The 19,278-nt window shown below is 37.6% G+C and overlaps 1 protein-coding gene across 4 annotated transcripts in view; it reads right to left on the bottom strand.

Moving 5' to 3' along the window:
- LOC133537723 (unconventional myosin-XVI-like) overlaps positions 1-16,853 on the bottom strand; it is a 198,226-nt gene extending 181,373 nt beyond the window's left edge. The window contains exons 1-3 of one of the 4 annotated variants that reach the window (XM_061878818.1): positions 16,723-16,810; positions 13,458-13,497; positions 5,361-5,503 (exon numbers count right to left, since the gene is read on the bottom strand). Coding sequence is in view for 1 of the 4 variants with exons in the window: in XM_061878815.1 (XP_061734799.1) it covers positions 16,723-16,774 (52 nt within the window). In the remaining 3 variants the exon portion in view is untranslated. Of the gene's footprint in view, positions 1-5,360; positions 5,504-13,457; positions 13,498-16,722 lie in introns of all 4 variants that reach the window. The other 3 variants (XM_061878817.1, XM_061878820.1, XM_061878815.1) reach the window with 3 other exon arrangements.
- Between the last annotated feature and the right edge of the window lie 2,425 nt (positions 16,854-19,278).

Genomic DNA, 19,278 nt, shown 5'->3' with positions numbered 1-19,278 from the left:
TATCAAACGGTTTGTATTCTGAAAAATTGGTTCTTAAAATAAAATACAAATTGAAAAAAACAAAATCATTTTTAATCAATTTGCAAAAGTTATGAATCAGTTTGGAATCAGGATGAATAAAAGTCACAATATGGATGTCAATCATTTTCTTGAGCATCCCTAATGCCAACACAATCAAAAAATGTTCCCCACTATCTGAATACTTGGCCCCTAATGCAAGTAGACAAACCGCAAAATAAACAGGGGGTCATGCCTCCTTTTTGGCATTGGTCTCCAAAAGCTAACCAACTTGCAGGGATCCAAACAGCCTCTTTCCATTCAAATAGTGTGTAATTCAGTCTCATGGTGAGCCAAACCGGTGGCTTGCCTCATAATCCCACCGACCCCCTTACTGCTCCTGTCTGCCCACTCAGCTGTCTGGCCTACGATATCAGCGCAGTGAAACGCAATCTATCAAAGCAAACGGACCCCTTTATAATCATACATGGCCCTCACCAAAGGATTTTTAAATACTAAAATCGTGAAAAAAAAAATAAAAGGCATTGTTAGGATCTTGTTATTGCTGCAGAGCTTCATACTTTCAACACAGTCAGTGAGCTGTTTTACACGATCACAGACTGGAACAAATACTACTATATCAAAAAGGTACTATCAGTACAGTACATGATTGAAAAGAACTACATTTACAATAGGTTTACAATTGTGACCGTCGACTGATTGAAACTTATTAGTAGATTGCACAGTACAGTACATATTCCGTACAATTGACCACTAAATGGTAACACACGAATACGTTTTTCAACTTGTTTAAGTCGGGGGCCACATTAATCAATTCATGGTAGCTACTGGGTCATGATCGTGTAAGAAGCTGAACCTAAAAAAAACAGAACCGCCAAAGTCGGAAAGACATGGGTTGACTTCCAAGCTGATTAAAAAAATAGACATACAGTCAAGGTCAAAAGTTTACATACACTAGTAAAGAACATAATTTCATGGCTGTCTTGAGTTTCCAATCATTTCTACAGCTCTTATTTTTTTGTGATTAAAGTGATTGGAACACATGCTTTGGTCACAAAAAACATTCATGAAGTTTGGTTATTTTATGAATTTATTATGGGTCTACTGAAAATGTGACCAAATCTGCTGGGTCAAAAGTATACATTCAGCAATGTTAATATTTGGTTACATGTCCTTTGGCAAGTTTCATTGCAACAAGGTGCTTTTGGTAGCCATCCACAAGCTTCTGGCAAGGTTCTGTTTGAATTTTTGACCACTCCTCTTGACAAAATTGGTGCAGTTCAGCTAAGTGTGGTGGTTTTCTGGTACTATCAGTACAGTACATGATTGAAAAGAACTACATTTACAATAGGTTTCAAATTGTGACTGTCGACTGATTGAAACTTTTATCAGTAGATTGCACAGTACAGTACATATTCCGTACAATTGACCACTAAATGGTAACACCCAAATAAGTTTTTCAACTCGTTTAAGTCGGGGTCCACGTTAATCAATTCATGGTAGCTACTGGGTCATGATCGTGTAAGAAGCTGAACCTAAAAAAAAAAAGAACCGCCAAAGTCGGAAAGACATGGGTTGAATTCCAAGCTGATTAAAAAAATAGACATACAGTCATGGTCAAAAGTTTACATACACTAGTAAAGAACATAATTTCATGGCTGTCTTGAGTTTCCAATCATTTCTACAGCTCTTATTTTTTTGTGATAAGAGTGATTGGAGCACACACAGTACTAGTTGGTCACAAAAAACATTAATGAAGTTTGGTTCTTTTTTTAATTTAATATGGGTCTACTGAAAATGTGACCAAATCTGCTGGGTCAATAGTATACATACAGCAATGTTAATATTTGGTTACATGTCCCTTGACAAGTTTCACTGCAATAAAGCGCTTTTGGTAGCCATCCACAAGCTTCTGGTTGAATTTTTGGTTGCAGTTTAGCTAAATTTGTTGGTTTTCTGACATGGACTTGTTTCTTCGGCATCGTCCACACGTTTAAGTCAGTAAGACTTTGGGAAGGCCATTCTAAAACCTTAATTCTATCCTGATTTAGTCATTCCTTTACAACTTTTGACATGTGTTTGGGGTCATTGTCCTGTTGTAACACCCAACTGCGCCCAAGACCCAACCTCTGGGCTGATGATTTTAGGTTGTCCTGAAGAATTTGGAGGTAATCCTCCTTTTTCATTGTCCCATTTACTCTCTGTAAAGCACCAGTTCCATTGGTAGCTAAACAGGCCCACAGCATAATACTACCACCACCATGCTTGACGTAGGGATGGTGTTTCTGGGATTAAAAGTTTCACCCTTTATCCCAACAAACATATTGCTGGGTATTAGGACCAAACAGCAAAATTTACAAGCTGGGGTAGACTGATATATATATATATATCTATATATATATCTATATATATATATATATATATATATATATATATAGATATAGATATATAGATATATATATATAGATATATATATATAGATATATATATATATATAGATAGATATATAGATACATAGATATATAGATAGATAGATAAAGTTGGGGTAGAGCTTGTCTTGGTTCATGGCTTGAAAAGGTTGATGACCACTGTTAAAGTTAAAGTACCAATGATTGTCACACACACACTAAATGTGGCAAAATTATTCTCTGCATTTGACCCATCACCCTGGGAGGTGAGGGGAGCAGTGGGCAGCAGCGGTGGCAACGCCGGGAATCACTTTTGGTGATTTAACCGCCAATTCCAACCCTTGATGCTGAGTGCCAGTCTGTGGTATGACTCAGCCGGGGTTTGAACTCACAACCTACCGATATCAGTACTACAATAAGGTCCCTGGAGTTCACATATACATTCATTTTCTACCGCTTATTCCCTTTGGGGTCGCGGGGGGCGCTGGTGCCTATCTCAGCTACAATCGGGCGGAAGGCGGTGTACACCCTGGACAAGTCGCCACCTATTCGCAGGGCGAGTTCACATATCATGAGGAAAAACTGGAATCAACCATGAAGACATAACTGTCTGACAGTGTCAGTCAAAACTGATTATCTGGCTCCACACACATTTTTGATAGGGCCCAACTGAAGCTTGTGCAAAGATACCTAATAAAGTGTCCAGTAAGTACACTGTAGAGCTACATCACATTTGCAGCAAGTAGTCAGCCCCCGCCATACACACACTTGTGCGCAAACACACGTGGTCTGAATAAGCCCATCTGTGAGCTCTTTAGAAACAAAAGCCGAGTTAGTGCTTGCCAGACTGATGCCCGCCTGCGGAGTAAAGACAACACACACTCCCTTTTGTAAGTGTCCTTCCTACTTCCTTACATTACATCTTTGTTTCGTCTTACTACATCCGATTGCCAGCATCATGCAACCACACACCGTCAAGGTCCTCTGAGAGTGAGATGATTTCCCCAGCTGACACATACGCACACACAAAACACACACAGCCTTGCAGGCTTTTTGGAAAAAAGAGAGAGAGTGTGTGCGCGTGTGTGTGTGTGTGTGCTCGAGGTGCAATTATTTGGGCACCTCACAATTCAGGAACTACGATTCGATTAAAAATCGATTATTGATGCATTTTTAATTAATGTATGTTGATGCAGTTTTAAGTTTATTTTCACTTCAATAAATAAGCGTTTATCAATTGCAACTAAAAAAAAAATATATATATTCATTTGGAATAAGAAAAAGTTAAATTAATTCCCACATTTGTTAAATTCATGAAAATATGAGCAAAACCGGACCCTACGTGCCGGATAGTAAAGGAGCACGTCGGATCTGTCAGTAAGGTGGCTGGCTAAAATTGTCTGCATTACCGTATTTTCTGCACTATAAGGCACACCTAAAAACCTCCAATGTTCTCAAAAGCTGACAGTGCCCCTTATAATCAGGTGCGCCTTATATATGGACTAATATTAAGCCACAACTGGTCTTGCAACTACGGGATGCATAACGTAACCCCAGCCTCTACTGTAGCATCTACTCTATGCGCTTTATAATGGGATACACCTTATATATGAACAAAGTTTTAAAATAGGCCATTCATTGAAGGTGCGCCTTATAACCTGGTGCGCCTTACAGTGCGGAAAATACGGTACTTTATTTACAATACATCCATAGACTATTGATTATTGATGTTTACTAATCGATTCTAAAGTAGCAAAAAACACATTAATAGTGAATAAAGCAAGACATGTTATAGACCAAAAATCACTTCATATTCTCTAGTGCTCGCTACTGTTATCATATCTGAGTTATTGGGTAGAAATATGAGGAAACAACTACAAATGTGCACTGTGTTACAAAACAGATCAATTAGAATAATATGGATATAGAATGGATGTAGAAAACATACAAACCCTTTATTTTGGTTAAATCACAATTATTGAAATTCCACGATTTGGTGCATTTGCAAACAGCTAAAATTGTGTATAAAGCAAACTATAACCTGCTACCCAAGAATGTACAACAATTCTTCTCAACAAACGAGGACAAATATAACCTGAGATAAAAATCTAATTTAAAACATTTGTATGACCGTACAACACTTAAAACCTTTAGCATATCAGTATGTGGAATTAAATTATGGAACGGATTAACCAAAGAAATCAAACAAAGCACCAATATGATTCAGTTTAAGAGATTGTTCAAACTACAAGTGTTCACAGAGCACACAGAACAAGAATTATGATGACCAGTTTTTTTTTTTATTGAGACAAAGATTATTTATGTATTTAATATGTGTATGCTTACTATGGTATATTATTTACCTATTATTTATTTTTTCACTGTTCTGTTACAGAGAACAAGGAAACTGGATAAAATTACTATGGTATGAAAAGGGGTAAGATTATAAATAAGCTCTGGTTCTTCCTACTCCTTTTCGGACGTGCTGTGATGAAACAACTGGAATTGTGTGAAGATTTACATTGTATCGTATGCATGTTCAAAGTAAATTGAAACTGAACTGAATTGTATAAACCATCATGTCTGAATTGCGATGCATCTAAAAATTGATTATTTTTACCCCCACCACAAGTGTGTGTCTGTGTGTGTGCGTGCGTGCGTACTTGAACCTGTTTTGCTCTTTTTGGTGTTTAGCTTGCCTGACGGCACACGTGCAATATCTAAAAAGTCAAATTACATCATGCAAGGCAGTGAACACAACAAACACTTTTAAAGAGTGTCAATTGTATTGTGGACATGTTTAAAGACCAAAAAATAAGAGAAATTAAACACTGGCAATCCTGGAAAATGACTTGTTGAAATTTGGCATTTTGACATAGAGCCAAATGAAAAGTAAAAAGAAAAATCGCCCGCGGACACAACACACAAACATACCTTACTTACGGTAAAGGCGCCTGTTTTTACTTCTCGATGATTACTTTCCAGCCAAAGGGGGAACATCCAGTGCGGCGAGAGAAGAAGCACAACTCTCCGACTCCAATCCTCTACTGACAACACATCAGAGGGATAGATAGATTCTGAGAGGAGAGACAAGGGGGAGGGAGGGGTATTAAGGGGAGTGTGCCAGTTTGGGCGGACTGATGGGGGTGGGGGGACGTCGGGGTGGTTAAAAGTCATGAGAGAAGAGAGAGAGGAGATTGGAACAACAGTTAACTTTATAAGTCTGTGTTGTGATATACAAAAGGAGTATTATGACCACGCTGGAATTAATAATGTTAATAATAATATTAGCCAAATAAAGTCAGACAATTTCCGAGAAAAAGTCAGGATATGTATACGGCGCAAATATTCTGCCAAAAGCATTCATGCGATTGACTGGCTGTGGCAACCCCTGACAGGGAAGAGAGGAAAGTGTGTTGGGAATCCAAGAAAATGTCATCATGAGAATAAATGGAACATAGCAAGGATGTCAATGTTTTTATAAGAATAAAGTGTGATTTTCATGACAGAGAAAATAAAATGTTAAGAGGAAAAATATCTGGGATAAAAGTTATACTGTAATAATAGACAATGATAATATAGAAGTAAAGTAACACTATTTGAATAAAAGTCGTGTTTTTTCAAGAATACAGTGGAAATTAGAGTGGCTATCGTTCCTTTTAGTAATCTGTTCATAAGTTAGTTTGATTAACCGAGTAATCAGACAAAACGCACATTATAGCCTCAATGCATAATTTAGGGTAAACTATTTTGTTGCTTGCCATAACCTTCATAGTTACTTAGGGCTGCACAATTTTGAGAAAAAAAGTAGTTGAGATTTTTCTCTCCAAAATTGCAATTGCGTTTCCATTGGCAATTTTTATATTTTATAAATGCGTAAAATGGGCTTCACGGTGGCAGAGGGGTTAGTGCGTCTGCCTCACAATACGAAGGTCCTGCAGTCCTGGGTTCAAATCCAGGCTCGGGATCTTTCTGTGTGGAGTTTGCATGTTCTCCCCGTGAATGCGTGGGTTCCCTCCGGGTACTCCGGCTTCCTCCCACTTCCAAAGACATGCACCTGGGGATAGGTTGATTGGCAACACTAAATTGGCCCTAGTGTGTGAATGTGAGTGTGAATGTTGTCTGTCTATCTGTGTTGGCCCTGTGATGAGGTGGCGACTTGTCCAGGGTGTACCCCGCCTTCCGCCCGATTGTAGCTGAGATAGGCGCCAGCGCCCCCTGCGACCCCAAAAAGGGAATAAGCGGTAGAAAATGGATGGGATGGATGGATAAATGCGTAAAATGGCAAAAGTAAGTGAATAATGTTACATGTTACATTCTTGTCTGAAAGTGCCACACATTAGAACACAATATAATACAATTCACTTCAAAAATATTTGACTCAGATATTTTCTTTAAATAAAGAAATAAACAATTAAATCCATACAGTACTTACAATGTAATGTAATGCATTAATGCAACTAACCATTCAAAATTATTCTAAAATTGTATTTCTCATTACTGTAGAATTGTTTACCATTCCGTATTTTCCGGACCATAGGGCGTACCGGATTATAAGGCGTACTGCCGATGATTGGGTCAAGTAAGGTCTTTTTTCATATATAAAGGCACACCTGATTATAAGACGCATTAAAAGGGGCATATATTTTTTTTTTTTCTCTAAATGGAAAACACTTCCTTGTGGTCTACATAACATGTAATGGTGGTTCTTTGGTCAAAATGCTCCATAGATTATGTTTTACAGATCATATTCAAGCCGCTTTCTGACAGTTGCTTCAGGATGTGCCGTCTTATTTACATGGCTCAACTTTGGCAACCTTTTTTCTCCGTCATCTTTGTTGTAGCGGTGTAGCGTGCAAGGACGGGAGTTGAAGAAGTATCAAAAGAAGGCGCTAACTGTTTTAATGATATTCAGACTAACTAAATCAATAACGGAGCAGCATCTCCTCATCTGTGGCTCACAAGTGAAACAGCGCAGAAAACGTGTCCTGTGAAAAACTGTTCGATCAGAACTCTTGAATAACTAAAGTTCCTTGGGTGAATAATGTAAACTCACTACACTGGTATGTTTAACGCTATAATGGAAAGTTTGTTGACAGATATAAGTAAGAACTTTACACTACTTTATATTAGAAATGGCAACAGCGGAGGATGAATGTCCCATAACAAGAAGATAGGGAAAAGAGGAAGCCTATGGACTACGATGTCCTACGGACTACAAAGGCGGACGCGCACAAATTTTCAGGACTCATGCATTACCAAATACAGATCAGCAGGTACCAGAATGTAAGAAAAGTTGCTTTTGCATAATAATGCCAAACAAAACACCAGATAATACAGGGTATCTGCAGGTTTCAGCAAGTCAAATTTAAGACTTTTTAAGACCTTTTTAATGCCACCATGAATGAAATTTAAGACCGAAAAAAATAATAAAAAATCTATAAATATAAGCGATGTTTGAGGATCCCACTGTACTACAACCTCAATGACAATCAGTCAAGTTTACTTTTTGTATATTTATTAATAAATAAACTGATAAGCACCACTCTGCCAAACAGCTTATCAAAAATCTTGAGCGATCCAAAAACTTTGACATCCAAAACAAACAAACCAACACCAACGCCAGTAAAAACATAATAACCGAGGTGAGGGTAAAAATAAATTACATTTCATTAACACATACCGAGTCTCGTTGACTTGGTCGAAGAGCAGGTTTTGGATGTGAGGTGCTAATCCGTGTCTCGTAATATATGCTGTTTTATCCTTTCCGCAGGAAAATGTATTAGCAACCTGAGAATCAGGAAACATCACACAAAAAAGGTCGCCAATCCCGTCATTTGAGGTGTAGGATTGATGTTTCACCACAGTGTGCAAGATCCATAACACCTCGGATTTTAATGTTGCTGTCCCGCCGAAGATTAGTGTCAGGTCAGTGCTGCTAGCGGCAGTTGTTGCTAGCTGGGGGTGCGTTGGCGCTGGACCCACGCAGAACTGAAAGATACCCGGTGTTTGTTTTTGGCTCTCTGCCGCGATTTTATGCTTACCGCACTGCATGTGCGATTCGACCGCTCTAATTCCCATGGTGCCAAGTTTGAAATCCCTCTTACAAAGTATGCACCTGGCCTCCTCGGGATTGGCAACAGGCTTAAGCCATCTTTTAAACCGGCTGTCCCCCAGCCAACGCTCGCAAAACTTGCATTTCCCCATGCTGACTGAAAGGCGGGACGCGAGGAAGGAGTCTGCGCGCGACCCGACTATGCGCGCGACTGACACTGAAATCACTCACTTTTACTCAGACGTGCCGTAACTTTTACTCAAACACGTGCCCAGAAAAAAAAACCCAAAAAACTGGCCCGACAATTTTAGATCATTGAGTACTGAATTTAAGACCATCTTAGGAATTTCTAATAAATGTAATACTTTTTAAGGCCTTAATTTTAGACACATGAATTTAAGACTTTTTAAGGATCCGCAGATACCCTGTAATATGTCTTACACACACCATAATAATACTCCTATGTTGAAGCACAGTACAATCCATCAAGCAGTGTGGCTTCATAGCTTACCAAAGTCGTCCTAAAACATTTTGATACATTTTGGAGCTCTGTGTGTAATGTTTTGTATTTTCAATGGAATATGTAAAATTTTGGTGTCGTTTACTTGAGTCTAATTGCAGTCTACACGTGTCTCTTGTGTGACTGCCATCTACTGGTCACACTTATCATCTCACCATGTACCAAATAAAATAGCTTTGAGATCCATAAGCACAACCAAAATTATTCTGTACATTAGGCGCACCGGGTTATAAGGCGCACTGTCCAGTTTAAAGAAAATGAAAGGATTTTAAGTGCGCCTTACAGTCCGAAAAATACGGTACTGTCATTGGAAGGTAAATAACTTTGCTACCCTAAATAAACAAACAAACAAAAAATTAAATGGACTGATTTCTGTAGGCAAAATTTTATTGGACGTTGTCTTTTTGTTTGTTGCTATCATGTGATCGCGGCAGTTTCACTCGTTCGTCCGTGTTGATGGTCTCGTATCACCCATCCTATTTGTAGATTAAATATCTCCACAACGAGACCTTCTGCTTTATATTCTCAAGTTTGTCCTCCTAATGTATGTTACTTAGCAGCACTTCTCACTGGAAAGTCGCGAGGCTCTCTGTACGGTGGCGCTCGCTCTCGTCTCAGAGGGTTCACTCTGTTCAGTTAAACTCCACTGTTAGATACAAAGGTCCTGGGCTCAATCACCGGGCTCGATCTTCAGCCTCTTGCTGTTAGTTACCGCACTAATTAAAACCTTGATGTATATTTGATTTCGATTAATCGTGCAGCTCTACTTACACAAACGATTAATCAAAGCAGCAGAATATAAATCGAAGCTTTTTTCTAATCGATATGATACATTGATAAAATTGTTTGAGCTTTAGTGAAAATATTACATTCAATATGGAATATTCATTGTAACTAGGCGGGCACTATAAATGTCGCACAGATAATTATCAGGACCATATGAGGAAAAACGATGTCCTACCGATAAATAAGAATAAGAAAAATAGCTCCAGTAAAATCTTTAATGTACTGTTGGTTGGTTCCAGTACATAAATCAAGCAATCCTTTTCTCCTACCTCGTGGAAAAAAATCTGCGTGCTGTGGGCACCAAATGTTCTGCAAACATTGCCCGAGAATGGAAAAAAAAACATTAAGCTTCAACACATCAAAACCTCATCAGCCACTTGAAACGCCAGCCTACATTAGTTTGAAAGCCTATAAAGACTCTTACTGCTAATGAAGCTGCCCCGAAATCAACCGGAAAGAAATATGTGTTAAATATAAATTAAACAAATAATAGATAGATATAACTTATCTGTATTGAAAACAACATCATTACTTACTGTAATTTAGCCTTATTTGTTCAAGTTAAACAAAAGTTAGGAGAAAAACTGGAATTAGGCAATATAGTGTTACAAAAATATTTTTATTTTGTTTTCAAATTAGATAAATTTAATTTCTCTAAAGGGATTATGTGTATAACTAAATAAAACAAATACAATTTGAAACAAGTGAAAAAAAGTTATTTTTAAAGGATCTAAATTATACTACTACTAATAATAATATTGATGGACATAATTACCATGAATTGATTAACGTGGACCTCGACTTAAACAAGTTGAAAAACGTATTTGGGTGTTACCATTTAGTGGTCAATTGTAGGGAATATGTACTGAACTGTGCAATTTACTAATAAAAGTTGATTGGCAACACTAAATTGGCCCTAGTGTGTGAATGTGAGTGTGAATGTTGTCTGTCTATCTGTGTTGGCCCTGCGATGAGGTGGCGACTTGTCCAGGGTGTACCCCGCCTTCTGCCCGATTGTAGCTGAGATAGGCGCCAGAGACCCCAAAAGGGAATAAGCGGTAGGAAATGGATGGATGGAAGTTTCAATCAATCAATAAATCAATTTCATATAGCACCTTTCAAGACACTCAAAGTACTTCACAGTGAAACTGAAGAGATAAAATAAGATTAATTATAGTGTTGAAAGTCAGAATTTTAAGAGAAAACAAGATTCAATATTACAAGGAGAAAGTTGTAATATTGTGTGATAATCACAAGGAATCGGCTGGTTTTGTTATGATGAAAAAAAAAATGCTATGAAAATGGAGTAGTTATTTTTTTAATACTGACATTTGCTCACCATCCATATTTAGAAATGCAATTTATCATAATATTACAACATTCTTCCTAGCAAAAATACTGCAACTTTGTTCCTATGATGGAACTTTATTTCTTGTCAAATTACTGTTTTTTATTATAATAATAATACAACCTTTCTGACAAAAAGCACTAAAAATGTATTCCTATAGTGCAACTCTATTTCTTGTTATATTACAGGGTGTTATCTCATATTTATAATATTTTCTTATTTTCTAATTTATTTGTAGATAGGAGCATAACCCTAGCCTAAATACAATTTAAGTGGCAATGTGCGACACAAAACTTAATGTACAATTTAGAGCGAGAGAAAGGAGTGTGTGTGTGTGTGTGGGGGGGGGGGGGGGGGGGGGTGAGCCAAACAAACAGTCAGACAATAGACTGAAAGGGAAATAGTCTGGTTAAAAGAGAAAGGAGGAAAACAGGAGCAGCGAGCAGATGTGCAGAGAACGAAGACGGTCCAAACCAACCCCCTCCAACTCCAACCACCACCTGCAGCTGCCAGCCTCCTTGCCCACTACGCTAATCCCCTAAAGACTTTCCCTCATGCTACCGTCCTAACTGCATATGGTGGCCACCAGCAGGACAAACACAGCCTGGAGCAAGGACACGGTAAGAATGTAGTGGAGGTCTGTATGTGGATGCATGGATGGAGCTGACGTGGTTTGCTCTTCTGGCAGCAGACTCTTTCAGTCAACACATTTTCAACCAGCAATCAACAACTGTACTAAACTGGGCTTTCATTTGATTTCGTCTGCTGTCATTGTTTGTACATTCTATTTGCACTTCACCATTACTATATATTTCAACACAAGATAGTATTTTTTTTTTTCATTCGGAAAAAAGTCTGAGAATCTCAGATTGTCTTGTGTTCAGCGTCTAGATAGATAGTACTTTATTGATTCCTTCAGGAGAGTTAACTCAGGAAAACAAAATTAAACAATGTAACAAGGTTTTCCAAAATAAATCAACTCAAGTTATGGAAAAAAATGCCAACATGGAACTGCCATATTTATTATTGAAGTCACAAAGTGCATTATTTGTTTGAACATGCCTCAAAACAGCAGCTTGGAATTTGGGACATGCTCTCCCTGAGAGAGCATGAGGAGGTTGAGGTGGGCATGGTTGAGGTGGGGGGGAGCGGGAGATGTAAATTTTAGCGTCCTGGAAGAGTTAGTGCTGCAAGGGGTTCTGGGTATTTGTTCTGTTGTGTTTATGTTGTGTTACGGTGCGGATGTTCTCATGAAATGTGTTTGTCATTCTTGTTTGGTGTGGGTTCACAGTGTGGCAAATATTTGTAACAGTGTTCAAGTTATTTATACGGCACCCTCAGTGTGACCTGTATGGCTGTTGACCAAGTATGCATTGCATTAACTTGTGTGTGAGTGTGTGTGTGTGTGAAAAACGGTAGATATTATGTGATTGGGCCGACACGCAAAGGCAGTGCCTTCAAGGTTTAATGGCGCTCTGGAGTTCTCTCTACGTCCGTGTACCACTCCGTACAGCGGCGTTTTAAAAAGTCGTAAATTTTACTTTTTGAAACCGATTCCGATAATTTCCGATATTACATTTTAAAGCATTTATCGGCCGATAATATCGGCAGCCTGATATTATCGGACATCTCTAGTCAACATAACTGTCACAGTGAAGATACAGTAGCGCCAAGACAAGCCACCATATTTTGGTTAGCAGTTTTCACCCTTAACCCAGAAAGGGAAATATCGCATACCGAATATTTGTTTTAATCGCCACAAAATAATAATATAAAACAAGATAAACACTGAACTGTAATACATATAAGAAATAAACAAGATTTAATTTAGGAAAAAAATATGTAGAATATGCTTTTAAAAATCTGTAATGTAATGAAGCTGGTATATTTTAAAGCGCTAATTTGAAGATAATGCTGAAGCAGAATCAAAAAATACTGCCAAGCAGCTCAGAATTTTTTTTTATTACAATCTACAATATTAGTTATTTCACTGATCACACTTATCTTATATTTGTGTAGACATGGTAATTCCTTGTTTGTCGGTATCTGCCTGTGAAGTCTGCCAAGCAACAACTGCTAAGTGACCTGGGTGGAAAAGAATGCGAGCAATCCTGCTAATAGTTCAAATGTTATTTAAGTTGTGACGTTTTCTCATCATAAATCACGTGGACTACTGCGTGTTTGTGGGCATGGCCGTTGGGAGTGGGACTTCACTTAAAAAGCACATAAAAAGTAAGTAAGTTGTTGTTGTTTTTCTGTGGAAGGTAAGAGTTGGAGGGCATGGCATGAAATGCTGTCGATATTTACAAAAACAATACTCACTCAACCGTGACGTAAGTAGGCTGTCTGGCAAAGCTTTCACCTGCAAGGAAATAAAAAAAATAGGGGCACTTGGAAAAGTCTAAAATGTTAACTTGTAAGACCAGAGCTGAATTTTTCAATCTGTTTTTTTAATTCCTTACGGCTTCATCATGATTGCATTTCAGGACGAGGCTCAAGCGTTTAAATTATAGATAGGCTTATATTATTCCGACAGACTCTGTTAAAAAAAAAAAAAAATGAATAAAAGCTCTCACTCTGTTTCTCAGATCAAGAATAAGCAAGTAAGTAAGTGAGTACATTTTATTTATAAAGCGCTTTTCACAGATAAAATCACAAAGCGCTGTACAAAAACATAGGTGAAGTAAAACAACAATTCAATTAAAACCACAGGGGCAACATCATAAAAAAGATACTAAGTGGATTAAAATTGATAGTTGAAAGGTGCATTAACTAAAACCTTTACTAAAAAGATAAGTTTTCCAATCTTTATTCAAAGTTTCAACACAGTCAAGATCATGGAGGGACGGGTGCAAATTGTTCCAGAGCCTGAGAGCTATAGCCTAGAAAGCCAGGTCTCCACGGGTTTTAAACACGTTTTTGGGATCTTTAGAAGATCCTAGCCTGAAGACCGGAGGCTGCGCCCTGAAGAGTAGGGGCATACCAAGTCAGGGATGTCCTGAGGGGCCCCACCATTCAACGCACGGAATGTCAGGACTAAAATTGTAAACTCAATGCGAAATTTAACTGGATGACAATGAAGACTGGATAAAATGGGGGTAATACGGACTATTCTGGGTGCACCGGTCAAGAGTCTGGCAGCTGCCTTTTTCACCGTCCGAAGTCACTTTAACGTTGACTTGTCTAAAAGAGTGAAAAGAGAGTTGCAATAGTCAATACGAGATGAAATGAACGCGTGAATGATCATTCCCAGATCCAATTTTGACAGCAAAATTCTCACTTTAGAACGATTTCTGAGATGATACAAACAGACTTTGGTCAGTTGACGACAGTGACCCTCCAAATAATAATAATAATTAGTGTTCTCTTAATCTCTCAAAAAGCGAATGGCCTGAGTCACCTCGTTTGTGTTTCGGAAATAAATCCTCAGGATTGTCCTTAAATGATAAATCCGAGCATTGATGCTGCCAGTTCGGCTGCAAAGCCCTGGATCAGCGTGATTACCTTGGGCTGAGGGCAGCAGATCAAAGTAATCCCTAAATATGAGTCGATGTGTAGTAAGGCATTGGCTTTAAAGCCACTTGAGTACAGCATTTCCTTCAATAATTCCGCAGCAGATTCATTTTACCACGGCCAAGCCTGGCTAAAGAGTTTTTTATGCCTTTAAATCAACTTTAATATCAATCAATCAATCAGTGTTTATTTATATACAGTACTGTAGCCCTAAATCACAAGTGTCTCAAAGGGCTGCACAAGCCACAAGGACATTCTCCCTAATACATGTTGATGCATGTTTTGCACCTAAACAGAAAATGGAAAGAAATTGTTAAAAAAAAAAAAAGTTTCACAGTGCAGAATTAAAAAAATAAAACATAATTAAAATATAAATTGGCATCTCCTCCTGACACATCGCAGGCTGCGATTCAAACCCAGTACAACTACTTACCCGGCCAGCTCTAACACAGAGCACCACGGGGGACATTGACAATTTAAAGGGAAACTGGCCATCGTATTCTTATCAGTGACGGAGCAGGAAGCGGCTATGAATATGTTAGCAGACAAATGTCATACGAAATGCCCTCCATTCATCTATTTTCTACCGCTTGTCACGTTCGGGGTCGCGCTGGAGCGTATCTCAGCTGCTTCAGGCGGAAGGCGGCGTACAACCTGGACAAGTCGCCGTCTCATCACTGGGCCAACACAGATAGACAGACAACATTCACACTCACGTTCAAACACTAGGAATAATTGTTATTCAATAATTGAAATTTTACATGTGCTTACTCACACAAAACGCCTCAATCGCAGGTGGCAGAGCCCTATGCAAAGCCGGTGATTGGCATTTAGAGAGGGTTGGACGAGAAACGATTCAGCTAACCGTGACACTGGGACAGGGGTCGCCAACCCAAAATGTTGAAAAAGCCATACTGGACCAAAAATACAAAACAAAGATCTGTCTGGACCCGCTAAAAATGAAAAGCTTTATATAAGTGTTATAATGAAGGCAACACAAGATGTAAGTGTCTATATTAGCTATATTAGCTTACTATCAAAGGCTGACGCAAATCTTCGTTTACAAAAATGTTGTATTTTAATTCTCATTCTACACATTTTTGCAGCATTGGAAATCATTAATAAAATGGAGGCTTTTCACAAGATGAGATAACTTCTGGAAAATACTGGCTCAGAACGGCCAAAGGTGTTGATGTGTGTGTCCAAGTTTAAGGAAACGGCAGACTGTCTTCTTCTAATGGATTTATTACGATCTTTTGCAAGCTAGGTAACGTTTGCTGTGGTCTGGAACAACATGGCCCACAAAAAACTATCAGAAATGCAGCCTATAATACATACAGATAATGTGTCATGAGACATGCAAATACAAATTAAATACACAGAGGACATAAGTAAAGGAAATTAAATAGGCTCAAATATACCTACAAACGAGGCATAATGATGCAAGATGTACATACAGCTAGCCTAAATAGCAATAAGAAAATCTCATTTCAGTAGGCCTTTAAGGAACAGTATAAGTACATGCTGTACACAAAGCAAATGTTAAAGAACATCCATCCATCCATTTCCTACCGCTTGTCCCTTTTTGGGGTGGCGGTGGTGAACAGTGCCTGATATATCAAACAGTTAATATTGACAAGGTGGTGGATCAAAAAAGCTTAGCTTATTCTTACACCTTTTCAGAATTGACGTGTTCATGTTTATTGCATTCTAATCCCAACACATTGTATTGTACTGTGTTGGTTGCGCATGCGTATTGTATAAATGTAAACTACACTTAACCCGCAATAATCATTCTTTACTGTTAAAAATGTAAGACTATACGCCAGAGTACCAAAACAAGTTATTTTAAAACATAGTTACATAAATAAGTGACATATTACTACATAAATGACATTTTTTTAAAAAAAGCTTTTAATGCATTATTAAACTCACGAGGCTTAACTTTGTCAGCTGCGCGTGCGCAAACACCCACACTAGCCTCGATACTTCCAACGATCAATTCGACACACAAACGAGCATTCGTGCCGTGAAATTTGCCGAATCACGAATAAAAGACACCGCAAACACTCACCAGTGGTTGGAATTCCGCCTTTTAATCGGGCACCGTGACGCCATTCGAACATGATGTGTCACTTCAACCTGACGTCTATTCACCTGCAGTAAAATGATGTCACGTGACATTTTTGCGACAGCCTTTAATTGATCGACCTGACTTACGGTAGCTTGTGCTGTGAAAAAATAACACCGTTTTGAGCTTCAAAAACACACATTTTTGGAGGGATTTTTTTTTTTTTTTTACATGGTTTAAATGTATTTTTCAATCATCCGTGAGATGAGAGGGTCAAAAATATTAGGAACATATGCCATTATAATGGAGTGTACTCAAAAATACAACCACAATAATAAGGATGTAATTAAATAAATATTTAAAATAAATAACAAATTTATTTTTATATATATTTTTTTTTGATACAGTACAATGTTGGCCTTATTGTAATTGCCTGTCTATTTTAATGGTCAATTGTTTGACACTGATTACAATTAGTGTGGTTCTCACAACCCAAGTGTGTGTGTGTGCGTGTGTGTGTGTGTGTGTGTGTGTGTGTGTGTGTGTGTGTGTGTGTGTGTGTGTGTGTGTGTGTGTGTGTGTGTTCTTGTATTTTCTACCTGTCTTGAGACATCAACAAGGAAAAGTACCTTCCATATGAGGACCGGTGAACAAAATGGGACCAAAATTGGGTCCCAAGAAGGAAAACCATTGTATCTGATAGAGAATGTCTCATTTGCACCCCTGGTTGTGAAATCGATCAAAATTAGGGTGGTCCCAAAAAGGAGGTATTTTTTCAAATTGACTGTGTCGCTTTTAAAAGTGCTCATCTCTGGTCAACATATGAAATAACAAGTGTGTGTAAAACATTTTAAGTGCTCCCCCTCTGGCCAACATAGTGTAGACCTACATGTGTGTAAGAAATTGAACTGCGCTCCCTTTGGCCAAAATTAATAATAACAAAGAAAAATGTATATATAGAGACATAATAATAACTTAGATTTATATCGCGCATTTCTGAACACTCAAAGCGCTCACAGATAAGTGGGACTCAACATTCTTCCACACCTGGTGGTGGTAAGCTATATCAGTAGCCACAGCTGCCCTGGGGTAGACTGACATACTTTAAAAACTTGAAGTAAAGAATGAAGATTAAAAGCAAATTACAAACAAAAAAATACAAATCATAAAAAAGTATCAAAAAGCTTTTTTTCATAATTTTTTTTTATAAAATTGGGAACAATTTTTCATGTTATTTGTGTTTCTGTAGTATTGCAATATTTTCTTGGAAAAGTAATACTTTTTTTAATGTAAAATTATCACTTTTTAATGCAAAACGGTGACATTTGTCACATACAATTCTGACTTTTAATACAATATTGCCAATGTTTTTTATATAATTCACTTCACTTCACTTGTTGTTTTTGTAAAACAGTGACATTTTTTGAGAACAAATATGACTTTTGTCATAATTTGGCCAAGTAAAATTCGGATTATTATTATAATATTGCCAAAATTGTAAAGTTTTCTTGTAAAACTGTCACTTTCAACAAGTAAAATTGCGACTCTTTTCATAAAATTGCCAAAATTTTAAGCTTTTCTTGTAAAATTGTGACTATTATTGAGTAAAATTTCAACTTTTATCATAATATTGCTCAAATGTTCAGTTTTTCTTGTAAAATGTTGACTTGCGTTGAGTTAAAATGACGACTTTTATTATAACACTGTCAACATTCTAAGTTTTTCTTGTGAAATTGTGACCTTTTTCTTGTGAAAACTAATTTTTCACAACGAGCTGTTTTATTTTTGTATGTATGTATATAATATTAATGTTGTAAATACAAATCTTTATACATCTAAAAAAGATGGTTCTAAAGAGGTAGGCCTTTTTCTGGGGTCTCAAGAAGGTAACAAACACAAGAATGTTTGTTTGTTCGTGCGTGAGTATATGTGTGTGTGTGTGTGTGTGTGCGTGTGTGTGTGTGTGTGTGTGTGTGTGTGTGTGTGTGTGTGTGTGAGTGTGTGTGTGTGTGTGTGTGTGTGTGTGTGTGTGTGTGTGTGTGTGTGTTCTTGTCTTTCTACCCTTCTAAAGACATCAACAAGGAAAAAGTACCTTCTATATGAGGACCGGTGAACAAGTTAGGACCGGAATCATTGTCCCAATACGGAAAACCATTGCATCTCATAGAGAATGTCTCATTTGCACCCCTGGTGGTGAAATATATCAAAATTAGGCTGGTCTCCAAAAGGTGGGAATTTTCAAGTTGACTGAGTGCTCCCCTCTGGTCAACATATGAAATAACAAGTGTGAGTAAAAATTTGAAGTGCTCCCTCCCTGGCTAACATATGTAATAACAAGTGCGTGTAAGAATTTGAAATGGGCCCCCTTTGGAAAAATGTAATTAAAAAAATATATATATATATATCCCGGCATATATAAGATATATTTCATATATAAGATATATTTCATATATATTTTTTATATATAAATATAAAAAAATATAGAGAGCTACATAATATATAAATACATATACCGGTATATATAAGATATATTTTATATATAAGATATATTTAAGATAT

This window comes from Nerophis ophidion, linkage group LG19, assembly GCF_033978795.1.
Source record: "Nerophis ophidion isolate RoL-2023_Sa linkage group LG19, RoL_Noph_v1.0, whole genome shotgun sequence".
NCBI classification, from domain to species: domain Eukaryota; kingdom Metazoa; phylum Chordata; class Actinopteri; order Syngnathiformes; family Syngnathidae; genus Nerophis; species Nerophis ophidion.
This window is presented reverse-complemented; position numbering and strand designations above follow the sequence as displayed.